The following is a 15,415-nucleotide window of genomic DNA, read 5'->3' as shown; positions in this document are numbered from 1 at the left end:
GGCTCAGGACAGGTGGGACTATAACAAATGGTCTAATATTTAGATCACTGGAGTCCCAGAAAGAAAGTTAAGAGAGAATCAGACTGAAAAAATATTCAGAGCATTAATGGAATGGAATACTGCCTGGCATACAGTATATTCTAAAATAATAGCTGGACTGAAATTTCAGAAACAAAATTAGGACACGGAACAGACAGAATGAAAACAAAACCAACAGGTGATGTGTAATAGGCCATAAGCAGAAGAAAATAAAGTAGGAAGCTGAAAATAAAGTGGGAAGGCTAAATATTCTCCAAATTTGGCAAAAGATTTAATATGGATTAAAGAAGGTAAGTGAACACTTACCAGGAATCTCTCAAAGAAACCCATGCCGAGACACCTTGTATTCAAACTTGTGAGAACTAAAGACAAAAAAAAGTAATCCTGAAAATAACAGTTCATTACTTATAGGTGAGCACCAATTCAAATAACAGCAGAAGCAGATCTGAAAACATGGAGGTTGAAAAGAGGTGAAACATTTTTTTTATTATAATTTTTTATTTTTTATAAACATATATTTTTATCCCCAGGGGTACAGGTCTGTGAATCACTAGGTTTACACACTTCACAGCACTCGCCAAAGCACATACCCTCCCCAATGTCCATAATCCCACCCCCTTCTCCCAAACCCCCTCCCCCCAGCAACCCTCAGTTTGTTTTGTGAGATCAAGAGTCACTTATGGTTTGTCTCCCTCCCAATCCCATCTTGTTTCATTTATTCTTCTCCTACCCACTTAAGCCCCCATGTTGCATCACCACTTCCTCATATCAGGGAGATCATATGATAGTTGTCTTTCTCTGCTTGACTTATTTCGCTAAACATGATACGCTCTAGTTCCATCCATACAAACGTAGTGATCCAAAGGGGCACGTGCACCCGAATGTTTATAGCAGCAATGTCCACAATAGCCAAACTATGGAAAGAACCTAGATGTCCATCAACAGATGAATGGATCAAGAAGATGTGGTATATATACACAATGGAATACTATGCAGCCATCAAAAGAAAAGAGGTGAAACATTTTAAACAGTATTCTGTATTCAGTGAAAGTATCCTTCAGAAATTAATGGAAAATCAAGGCATTCTCAGATAAAGAAAACTAAGATAGATAATTGGTTGCCAGCAGAACTATCCTACAAGAATAGCTAAAGGAATTTCTCTAACTAGAAAGGAAGTGATAAGAGAATCTTGAAAGAATAGAAAAGAAAGACAAAGAAATGTATGGCCAAATGCAATACAGTTTCCTTTTTTGTTTTCTAAATTGTGTTTGTCAAATGTAATTCTCAATGGATGTAGATGAAATATCTAAGATAATTATTTTATTAGTAGAAGAGGGTAAGGGATATAAGGGGTATAAAGGTAAGTAAGTTTTCTACACTTGAACTGGTAAAATGCTGTGCTAAGTTACAAATAAATTACGCTTTGAGCAACCACTAAAAAGCTGTGCAAAGAGATTTCTCAAAAACACTATAAGTAATTCAGAATGGAATTTTTTAAAAAGTTCAAGTAACCCCCAGGAAGGCAGAAAAAACAAACAAAAGCAAAAAAAAGCAAAAAAACCCACAAATGACCAAAAAGAAGTCACACTTGAATGTTTTTTTAAATTGAAGTATAGTTGACTCTTGAATATTAATATAACAGTCTAAGTATAACAATTAAAAGACAGAAACTAGTAGACTGGATTAAAAACCTAATCTAGCCTTAACGCTATCTGTAAGAAATTCACTTCAAATATAACTGTACATGTAGGTTGAAAGGTTGAAAGGCATACAAACTGGAGATGAAGAAATAAAACTGTCGTCCCTAATGGTAGATGACATGATCCTCTACCTAGAAAATTTCATGAAATCTGCAGTACAAAACTAGAACTAGCAAATGAGTTCATCAAGGTCACAATACATGTTCATTTTCTTTATATTAGCAATTCACATGTGGAAATCAGAAAATGCAATATCATTTACAATTACTCAAATAGAAAATTGAATCCTTAGATATTTGAAGTATGAACTTCTAATCTGAAAACCACAACATGCTAATGAAAAACCAAAGAAGGTCTAAACAAATGGAGCGACATCATGTTTATGGATTGGAAGCCTCAACATAGTAAAGATGTCAGTTCTCTCCAAATCAGTATACATTTAATACAGTTCTCATCAAAACCCCAACAAAAACAATTTTGAAAAGGATAATAAAGTGGAAAGAGTCATTCTCTTTTGTTTCAAAGCTTATTATATAACTACAGTAGTTAAGACTGGTATCACCAAAGAGATAGACAGATCAATGATACAGAAGAGAGAATCCAGAAATACCCTTACACAAGTAAAACCAAAAGGCTTTTGACAGAAGTGCAAATGCAGTTTAATGCAGGAAAGATAGTCTTTTCAACAAACGGTGCTAAAACAGTTGAAAATGAATCTAGACCTAAACTCACACTTTAACACAAAAAATTAATTCCAAATGGATCATAAATTTAAATGTAAAACATAAAACTGGAAACTTTTTAGGATAATATAGAAAATCTTCAGGACCTTGGGCTTGGTGAATAGTTCTTCAGTATGACACCAAAAGCATGACTGATAAAAGAAAAATTGATAATTTGGACTTCATCAAAATTTAAATCTTTTGCTTTGAAAAATCCATCTAACAGGATGACAAGACAAGCTACAAATCATATTTCTTCCAGAAGACTCATATGTAAGATACATGAAGAATTCTTAAAATCAGCACTAAAAAGGATCAATCCGATTAGAAAATGAGCAAAAGATGTGAAGAGATATTTCATAGAAGGATATATGTTGATAAGCACATAAAAAGAAGTTCATCCTTTCTAAAGAGGATGGGGAAATGCAGATTTAGACCAAGATGAAACAACAATGCATGCCTATAAGAACAGTTAGGATTGAAAATAGTGACAATACCCAGTGCTGGCAAGGATGAGAGATCACTCATACATTCCTGGTAGGAATGGGAAATGGTACAACCACTCTGGAAAATAGTTTGTTCTTTATAAACTAAAGATATATTTATCTTACAGCCCAGCAATTGCACTCCTAGGTATGTCAGAGAAATGAAAACTTATGTCCACTCAAATGCCTGTATGTGATTGTTCATAGCTGCTTTATTTGTCATAAAGACTGGAAATAACTACAATTTCCCTTAATTAGTAATGACTAAACAAACTGTTAATCCATACCATGGAATATTAGCAACAAAAAAGATTGAACAATGCATTCATGTAACTTGGATAGATCTCAACGACATTGTGCTCAGTGAAAAAGACAGTGTCAAAAGATCACATACTATGATCTTTATCACGATTTTACTTATATAACATTCCTGAAAAGACAAAATTATAGAGATTAGTGGCTGCTAAGAGTTAAGGATGGGGAGGGGAGAAGATGTGACTGAAAGGGGTAACAGGAGTGCAATCTTTGTGATAATGGAATAATTGTATATCTTACCGAGATGCTGACTCTACATGGGATCGCATTGTACCAATGTCAAATCTCTGAGTTTGATACTGCATTATAATTATTTAAGATGGAACTATTGGGAAAAGTGGGTTGAGGGCCAAAGAAATCCTTTTGTATACTTTGTAACTTCCTGTGACTCCTTTGTTATTTCAAAATAAAAAGGTTTTTTTCTAAAGCTACTTTTTGAGTACTGTCATCTTCCAGAAATTTTATTTGAACTTTTATACTTGTTATACTTGACTACAATCCTGAAAATTGTAGGTATTCTCTCCATTTAGCAGATGAAAGTCCAGAGGCTTCCATTTATTTTTCCTAAAGTCAGATGAATCTCTTAGGATCAAGAAAATATGGTAAATTGTCAGGATTAAGTAACTGATTGAAGAACTACAATAGGACTTGAACTGGTCTGCCTAATTCCAAAGCCTACATCCTTTCTACCACTTGAAACTGCCTCTTCTAAAATAGTTGTATCTTGGAATTTAGTAAAAGTGTATGGCTTGATGCTAGAGGTGAGGAGACTGGGTTTTTAATTTATAATTTATTAGTTTTATTTCATTTTAAAAATTTGAGATTATATGTTAGGTAGATAGGAAATGATATAGAAGTTAGAGGTGTGTTAATACTGAAGTTAGAGATAATCCCTTTAAAGTTGCTTAGAATTTAGTGGAAGGGACAAGGAAGTAAACAATAATATATGTTATCAGATACCAAGATTAAATTGTGTAAGAGCTTTATGGTGGCACAGAGAGGAAAAGCGTTTAACCTCTCCTGGTGCAGTGGAAAGTTAGCAAACATTTTCAGTGTGTCCTTATTGCTCAGAAATATAGCACTGTAGAAGCCATGAACAAAGATAAAAAGACATATGGATAGATAAATTGAAGTTTATGTGTGTTTATCCTATATCCTATAGTTTTAAAAAAGATACAAGAAATAAAAATAACTTAGGTAATAAGAATACGGGAAAATAAACTTAACGAAAGCACGGGACAAGAATAGCAGACAAGAGATCATTGCACACAGGTTCTGTGGGTTCTAGAGGTGGGTTGCAGGTAGGCTTTAAAATATCTTGAGGCCAGGGCAAAAAAGGAAACTTTATTTAAATAATTCACCATATGTCCTGACATATAGTCATTTTCAATGGGTCTAATATATTTTTTTTCCTTTAAAGGCATTTGGATACCTCCGTGATAGAAAAGGCCCTTTTCTTCATCCGTTGATGTTTTGATAGTGGGCTGGGAAGGAAAGCTGTGGTCCTCCACATTAGTCAGCAAATACTTGATTGATTTGGTATTTAGCTTAGTCAAGTAAGTTATTGATATGTTCAAAAGAACTTTTTTTTGAGTTAACATATTTTGGCAACAAAAATTAGAAATTTAATTCTGAAGAACATCTAATTGGTATTAAAATTAAGTAATTTCAAGATTGGTTTCTTTTGTGTAGATATAAATATTTGGCTATTTTTCTAATAGTTTTGGCTAAAAAGAAATAGTAATTAAGTTTATTAATTGTAAATTGTTTTGGAAGATGTAGCTATAAACCTTTGAATTTTCATTAAATATGTTTTTTCAGATAGGTATTACATTCACATGGTACAAAATTCAGAAAGTGAAAAATATATATATAGGTAGGTCTCCTTCTAGGGACGCAAACCTCTTTTCCTGATTCCAGTCGCCTGCTTGTTCTCCTCAGAGGGAAATAAAGGAAATATTTTAATATGTTTATTTTCTTTCTAATTATAACAGATTGAAGATCTCAAACAGACAAATCATGGCTTGGAAGAATATGTTAGGAAACTCTTGGATAGTAAGGAGGTGGTAAGCAGTCAAGTAGATGATTTAACCAGCCACAATGAGCATCTTTGTAAAGAATTGATTAAAATTGACCAACTAGCAGAGCAACTAAAAAAAGAGAAAAATTTTGTGGTGGATACCGCTGACAAAGAACTTGAAGAAGCAAAGGTATTACATTTACCACAATAGGATTTTTTATTGAGTTCTAACTGATATATAGTATTGCATTAGCTCAAGTTGTACAAAATAATGATTCAGTATTTCTGTATATTGCGAAATGATCAATGCAGTAATTCTAGTTAGGATTTTATTTCTACTCTAGGATAAGGATTTTAATTCTACTCTAAACATCATGCAGTTATTGAATACAATAGAAAGAGTGACGTTCACATTTATATCATTTGACAGTTTTTTAGATTTGACATTACATTTCAATATTTAGGGATTAAATTATATTGCACGTTTAATTTCTTTTAAAAAGTTTTGCTCAAAAAATTTCCGAAGTAATATGTAGTCATGATAAAAACTGGCAGGCAATAGAAATGTTCTGTATGAGCCATATATATATATATATATGATGGATGATTGCTCAGCCATCAAACAGGGTGAAATCTTGACATTTGCAACAACATGGATGGAACTAGAGAGTATTATACTAAGCAAATTAAGTCAGAAAAACAAAATATCTTATTTCACTTATATGTGGAATTTAGGAAATAAAACAGATGAACATATGGGAAGGGGGAAAATATTTTAATGTAAAAAATGTTGGAAATTATAACTTCTCACAATTATAATTTTTTTGCCTAACAGTTTATAAGCAAGATACAATGTATTTCAAAGCCAGAATGAAGCTTTTGAATTTTTTTTTCTTCTCTCGAAGATTTTATTTATTTATCTGACAGATCACAAGTAGGCAGAGAGGCAGGCAGAGAGGAGGAAGCAGGTTCCCTGCTGAGCAGAGAGCCCAATGCGGGACTCCATTCCAGGACTCTGGGATCATGACTTGAGCCGCAGGCAGAGGTTTTAACCCACTGAGCCACCCAGGCAGAACCTATTGAATTTTTTAAAAAAGATTTTATTTATTTATCTGCCAGAGAGAGAGAGTGAGAGAGAGAGAGTGAGAGTACAAGCAGGGGGAGTAACATGCAGAGGGAGAAGCAGGCTCTCTGCTGAGCAAGAAGCCTGATATGGGACTCGATCCCAGAACCCTGGCTTCATGACCTGAGCCGAAGGCAGATGATTGCTACTAAAGTATTTGAAGGACACTAAAAGGTAGCTTGAATATTTTAAACATTTTTCAATAAATTCTTTTCGTTTATACTGTTTCTTTTAAGAATAGTTATCCTTCATTAACAATTTAGTGTCAAATTAAGTTTAGTCTTAATAATAAAAATTATCGAGATGCTTAGGTGGCTCAGTTGGTTAAGCATCTGCCTTCAGCTCAGGTTTTGATCCCAGGGCCCTGTGATTGAGTCCCCATTGGGCTTCTTCCTTGGAGGGGAGCCTACTCCTCCCTCTGCATGCCACTCCTCCTGCTTGTGCCCTCTTTCTCTCTCTCTGACAAATAAATAAATAAAATCTTTAAAAAATAATAAAGATTATCAAATTAAAGAATATTGGGTTAATGTTTTATTTTCTTGTTTTCTTCCTCAAATTAAAAATTATATTGCTTCCCAGTCTAGGAGGCCTAGCTAGCTAAATTCCCCTGAAGAGAGTACCCAGTTTCGAAGTCATCAATTTTAAAGGATTCTTAAAATCTGTGCTAGAGAGTGAGTACTCTGTCAGGGTGAATCCTCTGCTATCAAAAAGAGAATTTAAGGAATGGGAAAGATTTAAAATAAAAGAGCTAGGATCTACCTAAAACTGAAAATGTTAAGCCCATAGATGGAAATTCTGCCTAGCTTCAAAAAGAGCATTTCCAGGAAATAGACATTCACATATGATGTGGAATGTTTGGTATATCTGAGAATTGGAAAGCTTGAGTAGAGATAGCATTGCTGATGCAGGAAAGACATTGAATAGTAAATAAGAGGGGATAAAATGGGTTGTTTGAATGTACTGAAATGAAGTCACCAACCTCAGTAAGTGAATGTTACAGGTAGAATGGGGAGTAGAAAGTACATGGCCAGTGTTGGGGATATGAACACCAGTGCATGTTGTCATCATTCTTATGTCATTGGGTATGTAGTTTAGGTATCCAATTACTGGGGAGAGATTCCTTGTCTGATTTGTGGGATGAAGCTTGAAACAGAATTTCTGATTTGAGAGTTGAGAAAGAATATTTGTATTCCTGTACTCTTTGGGCTTATGCTCTAGAGAGGTAGAGTTTGAGGTTAAGTCAGTTTATCTGGAATTGAGGTAGATAATATTCAGTGTATTTATTTGCAAGAGTTTACTTTTAGTCATATTTTTAAAGATCAAGAGAACGACTTCTTCCATCATTTATTACTTTAAAATGTATTGAATATTTACTATTTTATTTTCTATTTCTGTGTAACAAATTATTCCTAAATGTTAGTGGCCTCAGATGACAAACATTTGTTTCTCATCAATTATAGCTTATTAGCTGGGTAGTTTTGGTTTACCATTTCTCAGGAAATTGTAATCAAATGGTTGCTAGTCTGTAGTCATGGCTTGATGGGTACTGGAGGGTTTGCTTTTAGATAACATATTCAGATGACTGTTGGCTTTTGGCGGGAGGCTTCAGTTCCTTGACAGGTGCACCTCCCTTAAGGTTGTTTGATAGTTTTATATCTGCTTACTTAACCTGAGCCAGTCATCCAAGAGAGGCAGAAAGGAGGAATCTGCAATGCCTGTTATGATTGTCTCAAAAGTTACAAACCATCATATCCTGGTCACTAGAAGTGAATTACTAAGTATATGCCACATTTAAGGGGAAGGGAATTAAGCTCCATCATTTAAAGTAAGGAATATCAAAATTTATTAATGTATTTTAAAACCACCAGAATTATATGCCTCCTTTTATCTTCTCATTTTGAAGTTTTTTAATCATTCATATTTTAATAATACAGTGTTTCTCAGCTGATTCAACATAAGTTTTTGAAATAAGCAGAATTGCAATTTTACCATTACTAGTTTCTTCATACAATTTATATTTTAATTAACATAAGGGCTATTCTTGGACTGGATCTTCAATAGCTCTTGTCATTGTTACATTGGTATGTGTTTCATCAATCAAAAATATTTCAAAGTTTACCATTGAAAGATAAAGTATAAAGGCTATTTAAGTCCTTCCACTCCTCATGCTGATTCCCCCCTCTTCCTTCTGCTTTATTTTACTCTGTAGTACTTTCCAACTACTTTTCCCTATGCACACACTACTTCAGCCACACTAGCTCCTTACTATTCCTTGGAATTTAGCTGACATTCTTTTACCTTAGGACATTTGCTTTTATTTTATCTTCTGCCTGGAATGTTCTTTCAGATTTTTATATCGTTGATCTCCTCTCTCTCTCTCTCTCTTAAATATAATAATCTTTATTTTTTTTTAAAGATTTTATTTATTTATTTGACAGAGAGAGATCACAAGTAGGCAGAGAGGCAGGCAGAGAGACAGAGAGGAGGAAGCAGGCTCCCCGCCGAGCAGAGAGCCCGATGCGGGACTCGATCCCAGGACCCTGAGATCATGACCCGAGCCGAAGGCAGCGGCTCAACCCACTGAGCCACCCAGGCGCCCTAATCTTTATTTTTTTAAATTGCTTTTCAGTGTATCAGAATTCATTGTTTATGTACTACACCCAGAGTTCCATGCAATATGTCCCCTCCATAATACCCACCACCAGGCTCACCGAACATCTCACCCTCTGCCCCTTCAAAACCCTCAGATTGTTTTTCAGAGTCCATAGTCTCTCATGACTCATCTCCCCTTCCAATTCCCCCCAACTGCCTTCTCTTCTCCATCTCCCCGTGTCCTCCATGTTATTTCTTATGCTCCCCAAATAAGTGAAACCATATGATAATTGGCTCTCTCTGCTTGACTTATTTCACTTAGCATAATCTCTTCCAGCCCTGTCTGTGTTGCTACAAAAGTTGGGTATTCATCCTTTCTGATGGAGGCATAATACTCCATAGTGTATATGGACCACATCTTCCTTATCCATTCGTCTGTTGAAGCGCATCTTGGTTCTTTCCACAGATTGGTGATTGTGGCCATTGCTGCTATGAACATTGGGGTACAGATGGCCCTTCTTTTCACGACATCTGTATCTTTGGGGTAAATACCCAGTAGCGCAATTGCAGGGTCATAGGGAAGCTCTATTTTTAATTTTTTAAGGAATCTCCACACTGTTTTCCGAAGTGGCTGCACCAACTTGCATTCCCACCAACAGTGTAAGAAGGTTCCCCTTTCTCCACATCCTCTCCAACACACATTATTTACTGTCTTGTTATTTTTGGCCATTCTAACTGGTGTAAAGTGGTATCTCAATGTGGTTTTGATTCGAATCTCCCTGATGGCTAGTGATGATGAACATTTTTTCATGTGTCTGGTAGCCATTTGTATGTCTTCATTGGAGAAATGTCTGTTCATGTCTTCTGCCCATTTTTTGACATGATTATCTGTTTTGTGTGTGTTGAGTTTGAGGAGTTCTTTATAGATCCTGGATATCAGCCTTTTATCTGTACTGTTTTTGCGAATATCTTCTCCCATTCTGTGGGTTGCCTCTTTGTTTTGCTGACTCTTTCCTTTGCTGTGCAGAAGCTTCTGATCTTGGCAAAGTCCCCAAAATTCATTTTTGCTTTTTTTTTCTTTTGCCTTTGGAGACATATCTTGAAATAAGTTGCTGTGGCTGATATTGAAGAGGTTACTATGTTCTCCTCTAGGATTCTGATGGATTCCTGCCTCACATTGAGGTCTTTTATATCCATTTCAAGTTTATCTTTGTGTAAGGTATAAAAGAATGGTTGAGTTTCATTCTTCTACATATAGCTATCCAATTTTCCCAGCACCATTTATTAAAGAGACTGTCTTTTTTCCACTGGATATTTTTTCCTGCTTTGTCGAAGATTATTTGACTATAGAGTTGGGGGTCCATACCTGGGCTCTCTACTCTGTTCCACTGGTCTATGTGTCTGTTTTGTGCCAGTACCATCCTGTCTTGGTGATCACAGCTTTGTAGTAAAGCTTGAAATAAGGCAGTAGGATGCCCGGAGTTTTGTTTTTCTTTTTCAACATTTCCTTAGCAATTCTTGGTTTCTTCTGATTCCATATAAATTTTAGTTTTGTTTTTTTAAATTAATTAATTAATTAATTAATTTATTTATTTTAAATTTTTTATTTTTTATAAACATATATTTTTATACCCAGGGGTACAGGTCTGTGAATCACCGGTTTACACACTTCACAGCACTCACCAAAGCAAATACCCTCCCCAATGTCCATAATCCCACCCCCTTCACCCAAACCCCCTCCCCCCAGCAACCCTCAGTTTGTTTTGTGAGATTAAGAGTCACTTATGGTTTGTCTCCCTCCCAATCCCATCTTGTTTCATTTATTCTTCTGCTACCCACTTAAGCCCCCATGTTGCATCACCACTTCCTCATATCAGGGAGATCATATGATAGTTGTCTTTCTCTGCTTGACTTATTTCACTAAGCATGATACGCTCTAGTTCCATCCATGTTGTCGCAAATGGCAAGATTTCATTTCTTTTGATGGCTGCATAGTATTCCATTGTGTATATATACCACCTGTTCTTTATCCATTCATCTGTTGATGGACATCTAGGTTCTTTCCATAGTTGGCTATTGTGGACATTGCTGCTATAAACATTTGGGTGCATGTGCCCCTTTGGACCACTATGTTTGTATCTTTAGGGTAAATACCCAGTAGTGCAATTGCTGGGTCATAGGGCAGTTCTATTTTCAACATTTTGAGGAACCTCCATGCTGTTTTCCAGAGTGGCTGCACCAGCTTGCATTCCCACCAACAGTGTAGGAGGGTTCCCCTTTCTCCACATCCTCGCCAGCATCTGTCATTTCCTGACTTGTTGATTTTAGCCATTCTGACTGGTGTGAGGTGATATCTCATTGTGGTTTTGATTTGTATTTCCCTTATGCCGAGTGATATGGAGCACTTTTTCATGTGTCTGTTGGCCATCTGGATGTCTTCTTTGCAGAAATGTCTGTTCATGTCCTCTGCCCATTTCTTGATTGGATTATCTGTTCTTTGGGTGTTTAGTTTGCTAAGTTCTTTATAGATTCTGGACACTAACCCTTTATCTGATATGTCATTTGCAAATGTCTTCTCCCATCCTGTCAGTTGTCTTTTGATTTTGTTAACTGTTTCCTTTGCTGTGCAAAAGCTTTTGATCTTGATGAAATCCCAATAGTTCATTTTTGCCCTTGCTTCCCTTGCCTTTGGCATTGTTCCTAGGAAGATGTTGCTGCAGCTGAGGTTGAAGAGGTTGCTGCCTGTGTTCTTCTCAAGGATTTTTTGTTTGCTCCAGCTCTTGGAACTATAAACTTCCAAAACTGAACCAGGAAGACCCCCTTTCCCTTTGTTCACAGGTCTCCTTTCAAAGAGGACTTAATTGATAACCCTATTTAAAATTCCAACCTATTCCTTCATAAACACTCTCAATATCCTTAACTCTTCATTTTTTTTACCCTAATGTACTATATAATTTATTTGTTAGGTTTATTTTTCATTGTCTGCCCAGATGGACTGTAAGCTCCACAAAGGCAGGAATCTTTATTTTTTTCTTATCTCAGTTGCTTAGAATAGATGTGAATGCTCATTATGTATTTTTTTAATAAGACAGTAACTGTCTGATATATATTTCACCTGTTATCTTTTTCTTCTCTTTTCAGCTAGAATATAACTTCCATGAGGGCAGAGATTTTTTTTTTAATTTAAATTCTCTTAATAGCATAGAGTGTATTATTAGTTTCAGAGGTAGAGTTCAGTGACTCAACAGTGTTATATAACCCAGTACTCATTATATCACATGCCCTCATTAATGCCTATCACCCTGATACTCCTCCCCTTCAGCAATCCTCAGTTTGTTTCATATGGTTAAGAGTCTCTTATGGTTGGTCTCCCTCTCTGATTGCATCTTAATTTATTTTTCCCTCACTTCCTCTATGCTCCTCTGTTTTGTTTCTTAAATTCCACACATGAGTGAAATCAAAAGACAACTGTCATTCTCTTACTGACTTATTTCACTTAGCATAGTACCCTCTAGTTCCATCCATGTTGTTGCAAATGGCAAGATTTCCGTTTTTTTTTTTTTTAAGATTTTATTTATGTATTTGACAGACAGAGATCACAAGTAGGCAGAGAGGCAAGCAGAGAGAGAGAGGAGAAAGCAGGCTCCCCGCTGAGCAGAGAGCCCAATGCGGGACTCCATCCCAGGACCCTGAGATCATGACCTGAGCCGAAGACAGAGGCTCAACCCACTGAGCCACGCAGGTGCCCCAAGATTTCAGTTTTTGATGGCTGAGTAATATTCCGTTGTTTATATATACCACATCTTTATCCATTCATCTGTTGATGAACATCTGGGCTCTTTCCGTAATTTTCCTATTGTGGACATTGCTGCTGTAAACATTGGGATGCAGATGGAAGGCAGAGGTTTTTGTCTATTTTATTCCCTGCTATTCCCAGCATGAAACACAATGTCAGGTGCATAATAGGTCCTCATTAATCATTTGTCAGATAAATGAAAACACTGGGTAAACATCTTTTCATTTGGGCTAGTTATAATTTTGTTTTTCAGATTAGAATCAGCATTATGTTTTTGGTTTTTTAAATTTTTATTCATTTTTTAAATTTCTTTTCAGTGTTCCAGAATTCACAGCATTATGTTTTTTATGTCTGTAATAGTAATATATGTTTATCATAAAAATTTAATTTCATATAGAGGAGTATAATGAAGAAAATAACATCGTACTATAATTAGATATCTTGCTGAGTGTACATATTACTGGTTATGTTCCATCTGTATCTATGATATGTGTGTATAAATTTCCTTTTTACAATGATATCTCAGATAAAATTTTTGGCAGTGTGAGTTTTTATACCTAATTTAATGTGGGCATCTTTATACATAATTTAATATAGATCTATTTTTTTGGCATCTACATAATAGTGTAAGTTAAAGCATTGAAAATTGCCTATCCAAAACTGTATAAGCTTATCCAAACTATACATAAGTTTTGTTTCATACCATTGCCCCTTAGTATTTCATGGATTACAAAAGATATGACTTTCAGAGAAATCTTAGAAAAGAATTTGGGTCTAAATAACAAATGAGGAGCAATAATTCCAGAAAAGTTAAATTTAAAATATAGCAGGGAACAGTTTAGAATAATGAGTGGAAGGTTTATGAATTGAAAAATAAGTTTATTAAACTAATATGCCATTTTTAGCATAGATTATATCAAATAAATCTTTGCATGAAAACATAGTCACTGTCTTATAGAGACATACAATCTAGTCATATACTAACTACATGACTACGGGTAGCTATACTATAGGACTGGGTATGTTCAATGTTCTAAAACTGATACAAAAAGTATTTTATAGGTTTGATTGAACTAAACTATTAAAAGAGTTCAGAAGAGAAAGCAGTCACTCTGACTTTGGTGATTTGGGAATACTTTTATCCTACTCATTTTTTTGTCTCTTCCCTATTATTGTCTTCAGAATTTTAATTAGTATTGACATTTTGTTGCAGTTTGTAGGGAGTAATTTGGTAAAATATAACCAATTACTATTTCATAACAAACTTGGGTTAATGGAAAGGAACTGCTATATTTTATTCTATGTTCTTTTATCATCCAAAGGTAGGTGAACAGAAAGGCTAGATTATCATTTCTTTTGTAAATTGTTCACTACATGATTTTATTTTTAAGTAGCTTCCCTTTTTTATTTTTTAATTTTATTTTTTCATCATGGTAAGTGTACTATTTAATCTCTATCCCCTCTTTCACCTACCTCATCCACCCCCAACTCTGGTAACAGTTTGCTCTCTATGGTTAAGAGTCTATTTCTTGTTTTTTCTCTCTCTCTTTTTATCCTCTTAGCTTATTTATTTTGTTTCTTAAATTCCACATATGAGTGAGATCATATGGTATTTGTCTTTCTCTGACTTTTTTTGCTTAGCATTATACTCTAGAACTTCATCTGTGTCATTGCAAATTGCAAGACTTCATTCTTTTTATGGCCGATTAATATTCAGTGTGTGTGTGTGTGTGTGTTTATGTATGTATATGTAACCAGATCTTTATCCATTCATTTATCTATGGACACTTGAGCCGTTTCCATAATTTGGCTATTGTAAATAATACTGCAGTGAACAGACGGGTTCTTGTATCCCTTTGAATTAGTGTTTTTATATTTTTTGGGTAAATACCCAGTAGTGTGATTATTAGATCATAAGGTAATTCTAATTTTAATTTTTTGGAAACCACCATACTGTTTCTGCAATGTCTGCACCAGTTTGCATTCCCACCAACATAAAGATTCCTTTTGGTCCACATCCTTGCCAGTACCTGTTTCAAGTGGCTTCCTTTTTTGATGTTCTCTTTTTAATCTTTTTTTAAATATTTTTAATCTAAATAACCTTTTTTCTGGCTTATTTTTCAGATTGAACTCATTTGCCAACAAAATAATATAATAGTATTGGAAGATACAATAAAAAGGCTTAGATCTGTAAGTACATTTTTTATACATTTAAGTTGCGGAGTCATTTTTATTCTGTTAGACTGTGAAAAATGGTATATGTGTTTTAGTTCTTCTGCATTTTGTGAACATTAAAAAATGTCTGCTTTCTAAAATCAGCACTCTGCTTGGTGCACAGGGGCGCTTCCCATCTGTAAGAGCATTGTTGTTCCTGCTCCATTTCATCGTTATGCCTTCCTTTCCCAGAGGTGGAGAGAACTTTGGTTGGTTTTATTAGTACCCTTAGCTGTTACTTGATTTAAAATGATGACCATGAGTAATTTAATTCTCAAAATATAAGGTACATTTGTTTACACATTAACTTTTATCCCTCTTAATAATAAATATTAAATCAGATGTTGTAAGTTAATTCAGAGTAGTGAGTTTTTTTTTCTAACAATGTGAAATGAAAACTCATTTTAGA

General features: G+C 34.9%; 1 protein-coding gene across 6 annotated transcripts in view; it reads left to right on the top strand.

Annotated features, from left to right (window-relative positions):
* The window catches only part of TSGA10 (testis specific 10), a 151,475-nt gene that overhangs the window by 18,557 nt on the left and 117,503 nt on the right, over positions 1-15,415 (top strand). For all 6 annotated transcript variants that reach the window (XR_006606012.1, XM_045077804.1, XM_045077803.1 and 3 more), the window contains exons 3-4: positions 5,256-5,471; positions 14,917-14,982. Coding sequence is in view for 3 of the 6 variants with exons in the window: in XM_045077801.1 (XP_044933736.1) it covers positions 5,256-5,471; positions 14,917-14,982 (282 nt within the window). In the remaining 3 variants the exon portion in view is untranslated. The remainder of the gene's footprint in view (positions 1-5,255; positions 5,472-14,916; positions 14,983-15,415) is intronic.

This window comes from Mustela putorius, unplaced genomic scaffold, assembly GCF_011764305.1.
Source record: "Mustela putorius furo isolate JIRA1106 unplaced genomic scaffold, ASM1176430v1.1 tig00000224_pilon_pilon_pilon, whole genome shotgun sequence".
In the NCBI taxonomy this organism is placed as follows: Eukaryota; Metazoa; Chordata; class Mammalia; order Carnivora; family Mustelidae; genus Mustela; species Mustela putorius.
The sequence above is the reverse complement of the archived record's forward strand: the minus strand, read 5'-3'. Positions and strand labels throughout refer to the sequence as shown.